Raw genomic sequence first — 12313 nt, 5'->3', positions numbered from 1 at the left:
CAACCTCTTCACCCCTGTTTTGGTTACAACAACTTCATAATAACTTTCTACAGGGAGAAAAAAAGGTATTTTCCTGGACTCCATATTCCGGTTTCAGCAATGCTCCCATCTGCCTCCGGAGGTGGGAAAGGGGAAATGAGCAGTGGGAAGGACCAGCCAGGTCCTCCCACATCCATACTGGTCACTGAGCAGCTTCTTGAAACCTTTCCTCCCACCTGCAGCAGACCTCCCGTCTGCCACAGGCTGTCTCTCCTCCCCTCAAAGTGAATATAGTGCTCCCCAAAGGCACAGGGCTGACAGCCCTGGATATTCAATTAGTCAATGTGTGGAGGAGATGGGGAGTGTGGGGCAGGCAGTGGGGACAGAGCTGCTTTCCCCGTGGAGAGGGTGCCCTGCCAATGCACCCTGTCCCTGCACGGGAGGAGATAACTCATCCTGCGGCTATGAGAGCTTTGGCTCACGCTTTGAAGCCTGGAAGGAGGCTGCAACTTCTGACATGACATCCTGGATGCCTTTTTCAAAAGGCTCCTGACACGACTGGATCTCACGTGCCTGAGTGCCAGGTCATGCTTTGAAAATAGAGCTGGAAGTGAGATTTGAGGCTCCCAAGTGTCTTTATTCCCTGCCTTTTTTTAAACAGGACACAAATAATTTTGAAAATTTTATTCACTGTCCCTATTGAACCCTTATTAAGAAACTGATTTAAGCCACTCATTACTCTCATAGCAGTAACCCCACAGATACTAAAGTGATAGGATTCTATAAGGCCCTGTGGTCTTTAAAAAGCAAAGGATGATCAAGGCATGCTATTCAGGCTCCAGCTATTCACATTTCTCCTCATTCAGATGTCAGGAAAATGTAATTAGTACTGACACAGACAGAGGTCATATTTCTAAGCAAAATATTAAAGGGGGGGGAGAGGGAATTAAAAAAAAGACAGAAGCAATTTTACTAAATGACTGCGCCTCCCAACAGGCTCCATAAGCAATACACCACAGCTGAATAGATTATAGCTTTTAAATTTTTCCAGTGCCTCAACTATGTTTTTACATTTTACAAAGCCCTCTTGTATATGTTTTGCATTAAAAATGTATTTATTGCTCACATTGATACATATATGTTCTGAATTTAACAATTTACTTCTCAGACCAAAATGACTCAAAACGTCAAGGTAACACTAGCATGAGATGGCTCTGGATCAAGAGGGTTTTTTTTACATATATATATTTTTGGCTTTCCACTTCAAAAAAAAGTCCGATCATCTTCATTTATAACATGTGTCTAATTAGACATCTTCAGAACAGATTCAAGAAGTTTTTATATGGACCAGAGCTTTCAAAATACTAAATGATTCATTTATTTATTTTTAAGCTTTTAATGTTTTCTTTTAGAAAGACTACAATTACAAAGCTTGTTAGAACAGTACACAAACACCCTACCCTTTCTGTTGCACCATAAAATTCAAAGTGTCTCACTGATGCGAAGAGCAACTTTTTGCAATTATGGTTCTTTAAAACCAGAGGTTTTTTAAATTGCTTTTAGCTCCTACAACGTACTTCAAATTAAATTACTCTGAGTTCACAACCACCATCACCACCACCCTACAGTAGTGCTGAGGAGCACTAATTCAGAGAACACGTTTAAACCCATGCTTTTCTCAACAGAATTTAGTGATGAGATGTCCACTCATACTGCTTTGTTACCAGCTTTGAAGTCTTAAAACCAAAACCAGCTGCTGCAGCCAGCCCCAAGCCCAACAAAGCAACGTTCATCTGTTTATACCATCAGTGCCTCTGGAAAGACTGGCAGACGGTGCTTCTGGTGATAGATGCATACTGAAACCCGATCAAGGCTTGGCTTATTTTTCTTTATCCAGCAACGCTGCAATTCTAGGCAGGCAACAAACCCTAGGATCTCCATTAGGACAAAGAGAGAAGCAATGAAAGCCCCAATCCCACTGTTGTCCCAAACATTAACAAATCATCTATCTCATCAACTCTTGAGAAAAATCCGCAATTACTTCCACGTGGTTCCCAAACACTGGCCAAACAAGTTTCGTAGCATAAATACGTGCAATGTGGTCTGGTGCATCAAAAAGGGAAGCTTCAATTCCAGTGTTAACATGAGCTATAAGGTGACATCAAGTCCAGGCAGAGCTAAACATGAAGCCCCAAAGGACAAAATTACCATCTTCCACTGACATCTCCTGCCCCAGTGTCATAGGGTCACCAGTTGTCTCAACAAAAGAAATCCTGAGACCAACCCTGAGAGGTCAGAGATATAAGGACCTTCCCCTCCATCACAGATGGAGTATGACAGAGGTTCCTACAATTATTATTTAACTCTTCAATCCTCCTGCCCTCCTGCTTTGGACCACATCCCAAAACTTAGTGCCATGACAGCTTGTCTTGTCCCCTGGAGGCTCAGCCCAAGGACAGAGCACTGAAACTACGGAAATTGCCTGGGAAATCCACTTAATTCACTTGCATGCCTGCTGCTCTTCCTTCTCTAGAAAAACCAATGCAAACATACCTGGGCAGACTGGTCTCCAATGTCTGGCATGCCACCATCCGACAGCCGGCACCGGTAGGGTGCCCCAGTGCCTTGGTGCTGCTCTTCCCCGTTGCTTTCTGCTTCAGAGGTCTCTGGCTGAGCAATCTCCACCTCCATCGGGGTGCAGTGCCCGTTCCCGTGCTCCGAGCCCAGCTTCTCCTTGCTCTCCTTGCTGCCCGGCGTTCTGGTGATGACTCCAAACTTCCTGGTCCTTTTCCCATTCTGAGCAGCTCTGTCGCCAGGCTCGGGGCTGGGCTTGGCTTTGGGGTCACAGCTGTTGCTGTTGTTGCCGTTGGAGGGAGGAAGAGGGGCCTTGCGCTTGATGCGGCGCAACATGATCAGGTAGACGAAGCCGCCATTCCAGCACTGCTCAGCCAGGTAACTGCAAGGAAAGGGATGTGCAAGGATTACTAACTACTCGCCCCACAGTGCCCACATCCCGAGCTGCCACCCCAACATTCCGTACCCTGTGATGTTCAGGCAGCTGACTGCCTGATGTGTGGATGTCATACCCTGAAACATTGGCAAATGCTCTCTTTCTTCAGTATTGGAGGAGAACTCCTGGAATACTATCAGGAATAATAACAGCCCTACCAGCCACCTGGGCTGATCCCACTGTGGCATAACAGCTGGTAAATGCCACCAAACATGCTCCTACCATCTTGACCTCCATACCTGCACCACAGCAACATGAAAAGACGAAGCAAGCAAAACTGAAAGGGTTTACAGTGGAGTATTAAAATAAATAAATATTTTTAAAAAACTGAAAAGCAGGCAGGCTTCATCTGTGCAGCAGCTCATCGAGCATTTGCATCTGAAATAAACCTCCTTAGTGAAACTAATCTGCTTCAGCATACATAAATGCTTGAAGGCCTCAGAGAAAATGAAAAATCAGCCACTGGGGTAAGCAGGCATAGCACCAATGGCCCCAGTACAGCAAAACATGGTAACAAGGCATCACAGCTGCTGAAAAGGAAATCAGGTGAGTTTCCTTCATAGCAAGCATATTCCAGCCAAAGTAAGGGCCAAATCATCTCAGCTGTTCAAGGAGCAGCCCCCAGGCACCAGAGCAAAGCATCATCTCCCCTCCTGAAGTTTCTGGATGTGCCCTGAAGGAATTAACATTTCTGCTTCAAGCAAACCCTTTGTGACCTTGCAGAAACTGCACCCATTGATGCAAAAAGGGAATCTAACTTCATGCCTCTTTTGGGAAAGGATATACCTCAACCCAAATTCTTGAAATATTTGGATTCTGAGCCAAGGGTGTAACCAACTGAGAGTACAAACAAGCTGGAATTTGTACTTAGCAGGTTTGTATGTGCCCTTTCACACTAATTTAGGCCTCCAAAATATATTGCCTTTCTTACTAGTGAAGGCAGCAGGAATTTCCCAGTGCATCAAATAAGCCTCTGCATCAAATAAGCTGCAGTTGCAATGAACTCTCCACTGATACAGAGCAGTTGCTGAACCTACAGATTTTAGAGATGAGAAATTAGGTGTGGAATTGCACCACAGAAGATTCTAAGAGAAAATAACACAGCACTTGTGCTTGAGAGAGGAGGAACAACTCAGAAGTATGCCACCAATATTTTCCCCTCCCTGCTGCTTGTAGACTAATCTTCCTCTTCCCTTTCTTAAAAGTTGTTTGGCCTCAAATAAAGCCCTTCAAACTTAATCCTGCACAGAGGTGACTTAATGGCAAAACAGGAAAAGCAGCTATGATAACCCCTGAAGCAAACTCTTGCACGGAGGAGCAAAGAAAGCACTCTCAACTGCTAAAGTAATCCAGACCAGCCTGGCAGTGGCTGGAAATAAAACGATGGGTGTGTGTTCTGTCCAGGGACAAGAGTTGATATTTTCACTCCACTTCTTCCCTAAGCTTCCACGTCCCCCACAGACAACATCAGCACTCAAATCACTTACATTTAATTAAGCAGACCGATGTCCAAATGAACACTGCAACTAAATAATCTTAAAAGCAGTCCTGGAGCAACAGAAGGGAAGGACAAGTATGTGCTGAAGTTCCCCAATGAATATAAACCGAACTCCAGCTCCCTGGACAGTCCATTCAGTTTTCACCAGGCAATTCTTTTTTTAATATTTTTTTTTACCAGACATTAAGACTATTTAAGTAAAGCCCTAAAACCACCTTTTTCAAAATGGCTAAAAGCAGACAGCCAAAAAGCCCCTCCAGTTGAGAAGTCTTGGCAGCCAAGGTCAGTTGTCTGGGTGGCCATGAGGTGACACTTGGCTCCAGGAGACACATGAGGCTGGCAGGATCTAAAGGGTTAGCCAAAAAAAAAAAAATCCAGAACTAAGATGGAAGTATTTTTGATTATCAAGTTAAAAGAAATATTCTTTTAATCACTAGAAAAGGGGCAGTTTTGTTCCAGAAACAATATGAGCTGCCTGTTTTTCACATTTATCTTTCAACTCAAATTTCAAGGCAGCCAGTAAAGTTGATTAAAATTCATGACTTTTGCTTGCAGCAATACCACTGCACTCTGATCCATCACACATAAGCCTGATAGCACTGCTTCTCCTGGCACATGGAAACAGGAAAGCAGCTCCTCTTCTCCAGTCCTGTGGCTTACATGGGTGCTGCCCACCCTGTCTTTATGCACAGTCAGGTCTGCCTGACTCGTTTCTGTGCAGGTGCATGTGTATGTGGGGTTTTTGAAACACCAATCTCTGAACTAACCACTGACGTATTTTTTACTGCCAGTAACCAAGTGCATGCATTAATCAACTACTTGATTTCGGAAGCAAAGGGAACAAGAGGCAACTTAGCGTATGTCCAAATAAAGTACTCCTAGAGAGGTAAAAATAATTTACTGTATCACCTCCACTTGTGGTACATTTATTCCGATCATAAAGTGTAAAGCTATGAAAAGGGAAGAGAAAAGGACGGTTTTTTTCCTATCCACTCTTCACACACAACTATCCCTCCAGTCTGGAGCAGGGTTACAGCGAGCAGAAAGAGATGCAGCTGCGCTGAAGTCAGCGGAGCCGTGCTGATTTACTCCATATGTTGAGATGGCCTGCATGTTCCAGGCATGCAGTCTGTAGTAACTCATGGGTTTATGTCTTCTTGAGTATTTTTCAGCAGTTCAAAGCACACAATAAGTTTCCAGGGGGAAAAAAAAAAAAAAAGTCCTCTCTGGGTCAGTGAGCGATTACCTTTGCATGGCAGCAAGTCATTGCATACACCAGATCATGTCAGGTATTTCTGGACAGGGTAAGTCCTGCTGGGACCAATGATGCAGTAAGTGGCATCATTATCTCAAGAGTCTGTTTTGAACCAAAGACCAGGAAAACCAGCACTGATACAACACTAAAGTCATATGACGAGATAGGAGACAAGATAGGAAAATAATATACCAAGAATCTGTGGTCATTTATTGTATTGCCCTCCCAAGATAGGACTGATAACCAAGGAGCCTGAGCCAGCTAAGTACATGTCACCTACTTAGCTGGTTTAATTTTTCTTTGCCATTTCTTTCCTGTTTAAGTAAGAAGACAAAAAAACCCAGGGAAGCACAGCAAGCTCTCAACACTGGACAAAAGACAGGTAAGGTTGTATTAAATGAGTGAGAACCTTCAGGTTTTTTATTGCTTTCTATTAGTCCGGGAGTATCCCATGCCAGAAAGGAACAGCAGGATGGATTCGATAAAATGTAATTATACAGTCTCTGGACTGCAGAAAACTGCAAAAAGATAGACAAGACCCCAAATCCCCCTTCTCAAGGGGTTTATGTGTGTAATGCAGACAAGTCTTTTTTTAGATTCGGTCCCTGTAGAGCACTCACAGAGATTTTTGCAATCAATACACCAACAGTGTCTCAGGCAGGGCAGGATCAGAGCTGATGAGCACACACGGCAGCTCTCAGCACAGATGTGGGGAATCAGCTCCAACCTCCAAGCTGCCTTTTAGTTTGAATGTGGACTTCAGCTTGGACAGAGAAGGTGCCTGGAACAAATATAACCCTAATTCAGCTTTGACTGATCCAAATTTATTGAAAACTAAGACTCTAAAACACATTATTTCCCGCTTTGGTTTGCAGGGTATGGAGTAGGGTTTGGTGAAAGCCTTGGATCTCACACACCAGCTAAGAAATCTTGGGCAGCTACTCCAACTGCCACCAAATCACAACACATAACAAATCCTATTATCACCGATTTTAAGAACGCACGAGATTTTATTAGCTCATCATACACCTATTAGTATCGGTTAACAAAGCAAAAGATTTTACCAGCAAAACACTCATCCACACTTTCTGTATTTGCCAGAAAGTGTAAGGTAATGTCAAGTCTCCCTGGCACAGCTAGGAGTCCCTTCAGACACTACGGCATCATCTCCCCAATCGGGGTCTAAAAAAAAAAAAAATCACTGAAATACTGGCTTGGAAACACCTCCCACTGGTGTGCTCAGAAGGAAAGACCACCCGGCTGCTCCTACGACTTTGATCTCACCCTGGCACCAGTGCTGGTAAAACCCCAGCCCATATAAAATGTAACCCCTAAGCAGTGGGGAAGACTTGTTCTTCTCTGTAGGAGAGAAACCATGAAAATGTTAATAATCCTTAAAACCAGGGGGAAATTGTTTTATACGTGAAACAGAGACGTAAAGTTACCTCTTGCAAAGCTCAACCACAGGTTGAAAAATGCAACTGGTGGCTGATATCAAGGGGTGTTTAATACCCTCTTTGTATCAGAGCTATAAAGAGAGGGACACGTTCACTTCCTTCGGAGACTATTTTGAGTTATTCATCCAAATCCCATTTCTCCCCTACACAGCTGAACTGACTGCTGTGATCATAAAAGCTGATAAACTCACTGAGTTTATTCCAAGTTCCTTGGCAAGTGTGTGAAGTGTCAGACTCAGAAATGGTGTCTTAGACTAAGACAGTAATTTTTTCATTCTTATACAGATATATATATATTTGAGTGTATGCATGTGTAAAGGTAAAGGTTTACAGACTTGACAAGAGCATGCTGTGACAAGCTCTCTGTCATATCCTATCTCAGTTGAACAAATGCAGACAGCCACACTGAGCCATGGAAAAACCAAAGCAGACCCAGCAGCCATAAGAAAGCATCTGGATCCACTTAGGGTCAGAAATATCGAAGTATGTTTATTTTACACTAATAACACTATTTAGCATTTCTCCAGAACCCTTCATCCTGATAGATCAGAAAGTGCTTTGGATGATACACACAGAGCATCACTGACATCTTGCCAGCCAGCCAAGTGGTGCAGCTCACCAAGGCACGGAACAGAAACCTCAGTCGAGACGACCACTTTCAGAGCCCCCGCCTACCTCCCCCCAGGGACCTGTAATGTCCTTCACAGGACAGACAGACCACTAATTTTCATGCTCTTCTCTGAAAGACTTTGGCATGGTAAAATGTCTTGAAACTCAATCTTCCTTAGGCTGGAAAGATGAAGGGCAGTGCTGATCCTTGCAGAGCTGAAACCTCCAGCCTCAAGGGGGATTTTAAAAGCTAAACTTAACAAACCATTTCTCCATGACACTGGCAAACGAGCTAACTTGCTTTTCAGGTAAGGCAGGGCAAATTAATGACTAAGAGATAGTGACTGATCGAATGATCCTCGTGAAACCCTCACCTCACTGCCGTCACTGTACAAGAACACCCACCCCACTGAGCACAGATTTTGGCAAGCACCAAGGGATACTTTCCACAGATTGCCATGTCTTCAGGCAGGAGTCAAGTCTGCCTCAATGCAGGCAAAGGAAAACACCGAGCTGGGGAGCTGCAACCGAGCTTGCAAGAGGTTCCACTTCCTCAGGGCTGCAGGGACACCCATGACCAGCTCTCTCATCCACCTCCTCTAGGGTGAAGACTCTCATCCTAGTCCTCCAAGAAGACTAAACTCTCCAGCCAAAATTTATCTTAGCAGAAAGCAATGGTGTCGGTAAATCTGGCTGCTACTTCAACATACTCTGTGGGCACAGAGCTGCAGCACACCATGAATGAGCCTGATCCAATATCTCATCACCAACAAGGCCTTTTCCTGCCCCAGGCTCTGCAGGCAATGGCATACACAAGGAACACAGTGTCCTCTGACTCCCTTAATACACAAGAGGAAAGGCAGAAAGGGCAAAGGAAAAGTCAGTCACAATGCTGAGAGGGTAATAACATCCAGGGAGTGCGTTCAATCAGCCCAGGGTACACAAGAGGTGCTCCCATCTGCCTTTCGAGGATGAGACACCGTCAGCCTTCAGCTCATAGCCAAGGCTAAGCAGCAACTCCACAAGTCTCACAGGGGCTGTGGCTCTCTATGCCATACCAGGTTTTTCTTGGGATAGCCAAACTGGTGGATTTCTGGAAAAGAAAACTCTGAATCCAGTATTTTTGACCACGGCATATTTTTCACTATTAAATTTATAGCAAGGAATGCAACTAGACTTACTGAAATTCTGAAGGAAAAACAACTCCGAAAGTTGAATTTCAAGGTATATTTAGTAAGCCTGGCAGGAGGCCTTGGGCAAGACCTCTTTGCCGACTGTGAAATCCTGAACTCTTAGGAGTGGCAAAAAGGGAGGAGAGGAAGGATTACTGCTGTGCTTTCATGGACTCCTGGCCTGCCTGCAGCTTTTGCTCTAAGATGGCATTCAGCTTAGCCTTTCAACACAGGACCATGACAAAGCCTGGTGAGACACCTCACTCTACCTGGCATCAATGCAATGATGTGGCTTTGAATTTGGGGAGACTGAATTCCTTTCCCCTTCCTGTGCTACAAATCCCTGATAGCACCCCAGGCAAGTCTTTCCATTAAAAAAATAGGGCCAACAACATGGCATCCCAAAAAGTTGCTGCAAGGTCTGAGGTGGTGAAGCCACTGGCTTTAAGTATTGGAGTTTCACAATTACCTTACACCTGGGATCAGCCTACACCAAACATCACCACAGCTTTCCTCCCACCCCATGTCCTGCCTGCTCAGGTGCTGGCACAGTCATAGGGACAACAGTACAAACGAACCCAATTAGGGAACTGATCCAGCTTTAAACTAACCCAGCCACAGCAAACTTTCAACAACTCAGACCTCAAGGTGGGTATTTTAAACATAGCCCAGTGCTCTGATCTGATCACAGTAGTGCAGAGGCAGGGACAGGAGAAGACTGATGGCAGGCAAGGCACCACGTTTCCGCTCCCACCAAGAGTCCCCACCTATGCAGGGCTGAGAGACATGTGTGGCTACAGCCTCAGGGAAGGGAGTTGCACACATGGCGCAGACAGAAGTACTGTCTGGCTTTGGCTGAATGGCATTCGTATCTCCTCTTTCTAAAACCCAAAGGATAGGCACCCTTTCAGCAGACAACGAAGCCCAGCTGAATCACATCTCCATCACAGGTGTGGAAAGAAGACAGGTTGGATCATTTCCATTATGCTGCCACAGCACAAACCCCACACACTTCTGCCCTGCATATTGTTGAGATGCTTCAGAAACATGTCCAGGGCTTTGGCAGAACAACCAGCAGAGCAGGGACCTCCAAAACACACTGCACATGGATGAAGGATATGAGTGGCCACACTGATTCCTCTCTCCTCCCAGAACAAACATCTGAAGATGATGACTTGAGGAGCTGCACAGCTTCTCCACACCTAAGGAACCCCTCAAACTCTGACAGACATCCTAAACCCAACAGGTTTTGCAACTGCAATCATAAAATCCTTTGAGATTTGCTGATGTATTGGTTGTGCTAGGAGGACAGAGGAGTAACGCTGCATTTCGACTGCAGAGATCAACGGACTTGATCTTACTAAACATGCAACTCCCACAACTGCATCTGCAAGTCCCAGTAGGCAGAGGCACACGGTACTTTCCGCATTTGGGACCTAGAGACAGATAGGTGTTAAGGAGACAAATTCTATTCATTCCTTGGTTAGCAGTAGAGTGCACAAACAGAAGTGGTCTAATCCAGTCAAACCATCCCAGCATTGAATATTACAATTTGTTAGTTCATAGCTCTGCCGCAAATGGACATTCAGCTGGCAACACAAATATCATATCCAGTTACAAGAAAACTAAACAATTTCAAATTACTAGTTATCAGTTTCAAAATTATATACACTTTCTATTTTTACTGCAACAGGCCAAAATGATATCAAGTCACACCTGGGCATCAGCACCTGCAGATATCCCTTGACCCATGCTGTGTTCCTGCTGTTCAGATGCAGTTTCTCCCACCACAATGACCTCTTGCTCTTCAGAAGACACTCATGCTCCTGAAGCTCCAAGTGATACAAGCAGAAGCTTTTTTGTTTGCTGCTCTATGCAACTGCTCCTCATTCCCAATTGCTGTCTTACTTAGGACTTTGAGGCGTGTTGAGTTTTACACTTCTTCTAAGTTTTTTCAAAAGAAGGTGTCGATTTCTCTTCCTCGTGAAGCCCAGAGGTGGACAAGCCTTTTCTCGGACGACTCAGTTGCTGATGCCTCACAGTAATTGAGCTGCCACATAGGGGCAAATGAGTAACACACATTCATCTCTGAACCCCACCACGGTCAACAACAGAGCAGCTTTCCCGTTACTGCATTTTTAGCAAATATATTTTGAAAAATATCTTGAATTGGGTTTGCCTGCCCTCCTCAAGCAAGGCTGTACTGGACTCTGATGCAGCATGGAGCAGTTATCTTACAGCCTTGTTACTGAAGGATGGACAGAGGGGCAAAAATGCCCAAGAACTGCAGACGAAGAGGAATGTTCAATCTCCAGGGAGCGTGCTAGACACTATCCCTCCCAACACCCCCATGATGAAGGGCTGCCATCAACAGGATCTAGGTCACCACTGTAACACAAATCAAGAGCACAGCTCTGAAACACATTTCATTTTCCCTATTATGGTGTTTTGGTTTGCACGCTTGAGCAGTCTCCAAGCTCCCACTGGGTTCTTCTTAATGACAATCAAATGGCAGGTGTGTGCCAGGAGCACACACAGTGCACTCTGGTTGCTGTGCCATATGCTCCAGCTGAATGTCCATCAGATTTGGTCCCTGGAAATGCACTAGAGATAATCCATAACCCCCAAAATAACCAGTGTGGAGGTCAAGTCTCGCCTCAACAGTTTCATCCTCCCCTTTGCATGTCTTCCTAATGCAGACAGGGGGTAACTGCCCCATGCCCTTAATAAGAGTGTTTGCCAGTGTACTGATATGAAGCAAGTTTGCAAAGACCAGTGCTATCATCTGTTTCATCCACACATGATTTTCTGCCAGACAAGATTTGCTTGTGGGCACACCCAGCACACACAGAGGAATACAAATAAATTCCTGATTACTTTTTGCAGTAGTTGCTGTAAGTTACAGAGCAGCGCTCAAAGTGTTTTCACTGCTGCTGGTAATTGCAGAGATCCAGCTTGTTACCATTAGTTCAGATGTTTGGCTTTTTTTAAAATGGCCCTTCAGGATTGGGCAACAAATCTCAAATGTGAACAAAGAGGGGCTGGAGCTTTGACTTTCAAACTGAGAGAATATATCAAAATAAAGGGTTTAGTTTATTACCGATTTGCATTGAGTGCTGTCTTTCTGAAGTCTCCAGATTTGCATGGTAGCAACTTTTTTTCTCCACAGCGTTCCTCCCAAGTACCAGACTCACTCCATACTGGGAAGCTCCAACGAGTTCACATTTGCAAAGCATGAAATAGAACCATGGAACATCCTGAGCTGCAAGGAACTCACAAGAATCCTTGAGGGCAACTCCTGCCCCTGCAGAGACAACCCCAAGAATCTCACCA

General features: G+C 44.8%; 1 protein-coding gene across 3 annotated transcripts in view; it reads right to left on the bottom strand.

Annotated features, from left to right (window-relative positions):
• PDZD2 (PDZ domain containing 2) overlaps positions 1-12313 on the bottom strand; it is a 137691-nt gene that overhangs the window by 65710 nt on the left and 59668 nt on the right. For all 3 annotated transcript variants that reach the window (XM_018077291.3, XM_025895625.2, XM_025895626.2), the window contains exon 2: positions 2533-2935. In XM_018077291.3, the coding sequence (XP_017932780.3) occupies positions 2533-2935 (403 nt within the window). The remainder of the gene's footprint in view (positions 1-2532; positions 2936-12313) is intronic.

This window comes from Manacus vitellinus, unplaced genomic scaffold (assembly GCF_001715985.3).
Source record: "Manacus vitellinus isolate BGI_N305 unplaced genomic scaffold, ASM171598v3 scaffold_36_pilon, whole genome shotgun sequence".
NCBI lineage: Eukaryota > Metazoa > Chordata > Aves > Passeriformes > Pipridae > Manacus > Manacus vitellinus.
The sequence above is the reverse complement of the archived record's forward strand: the minus strand, read 5'-3'. Positions and strand labels throughout refer to the sequence as shown.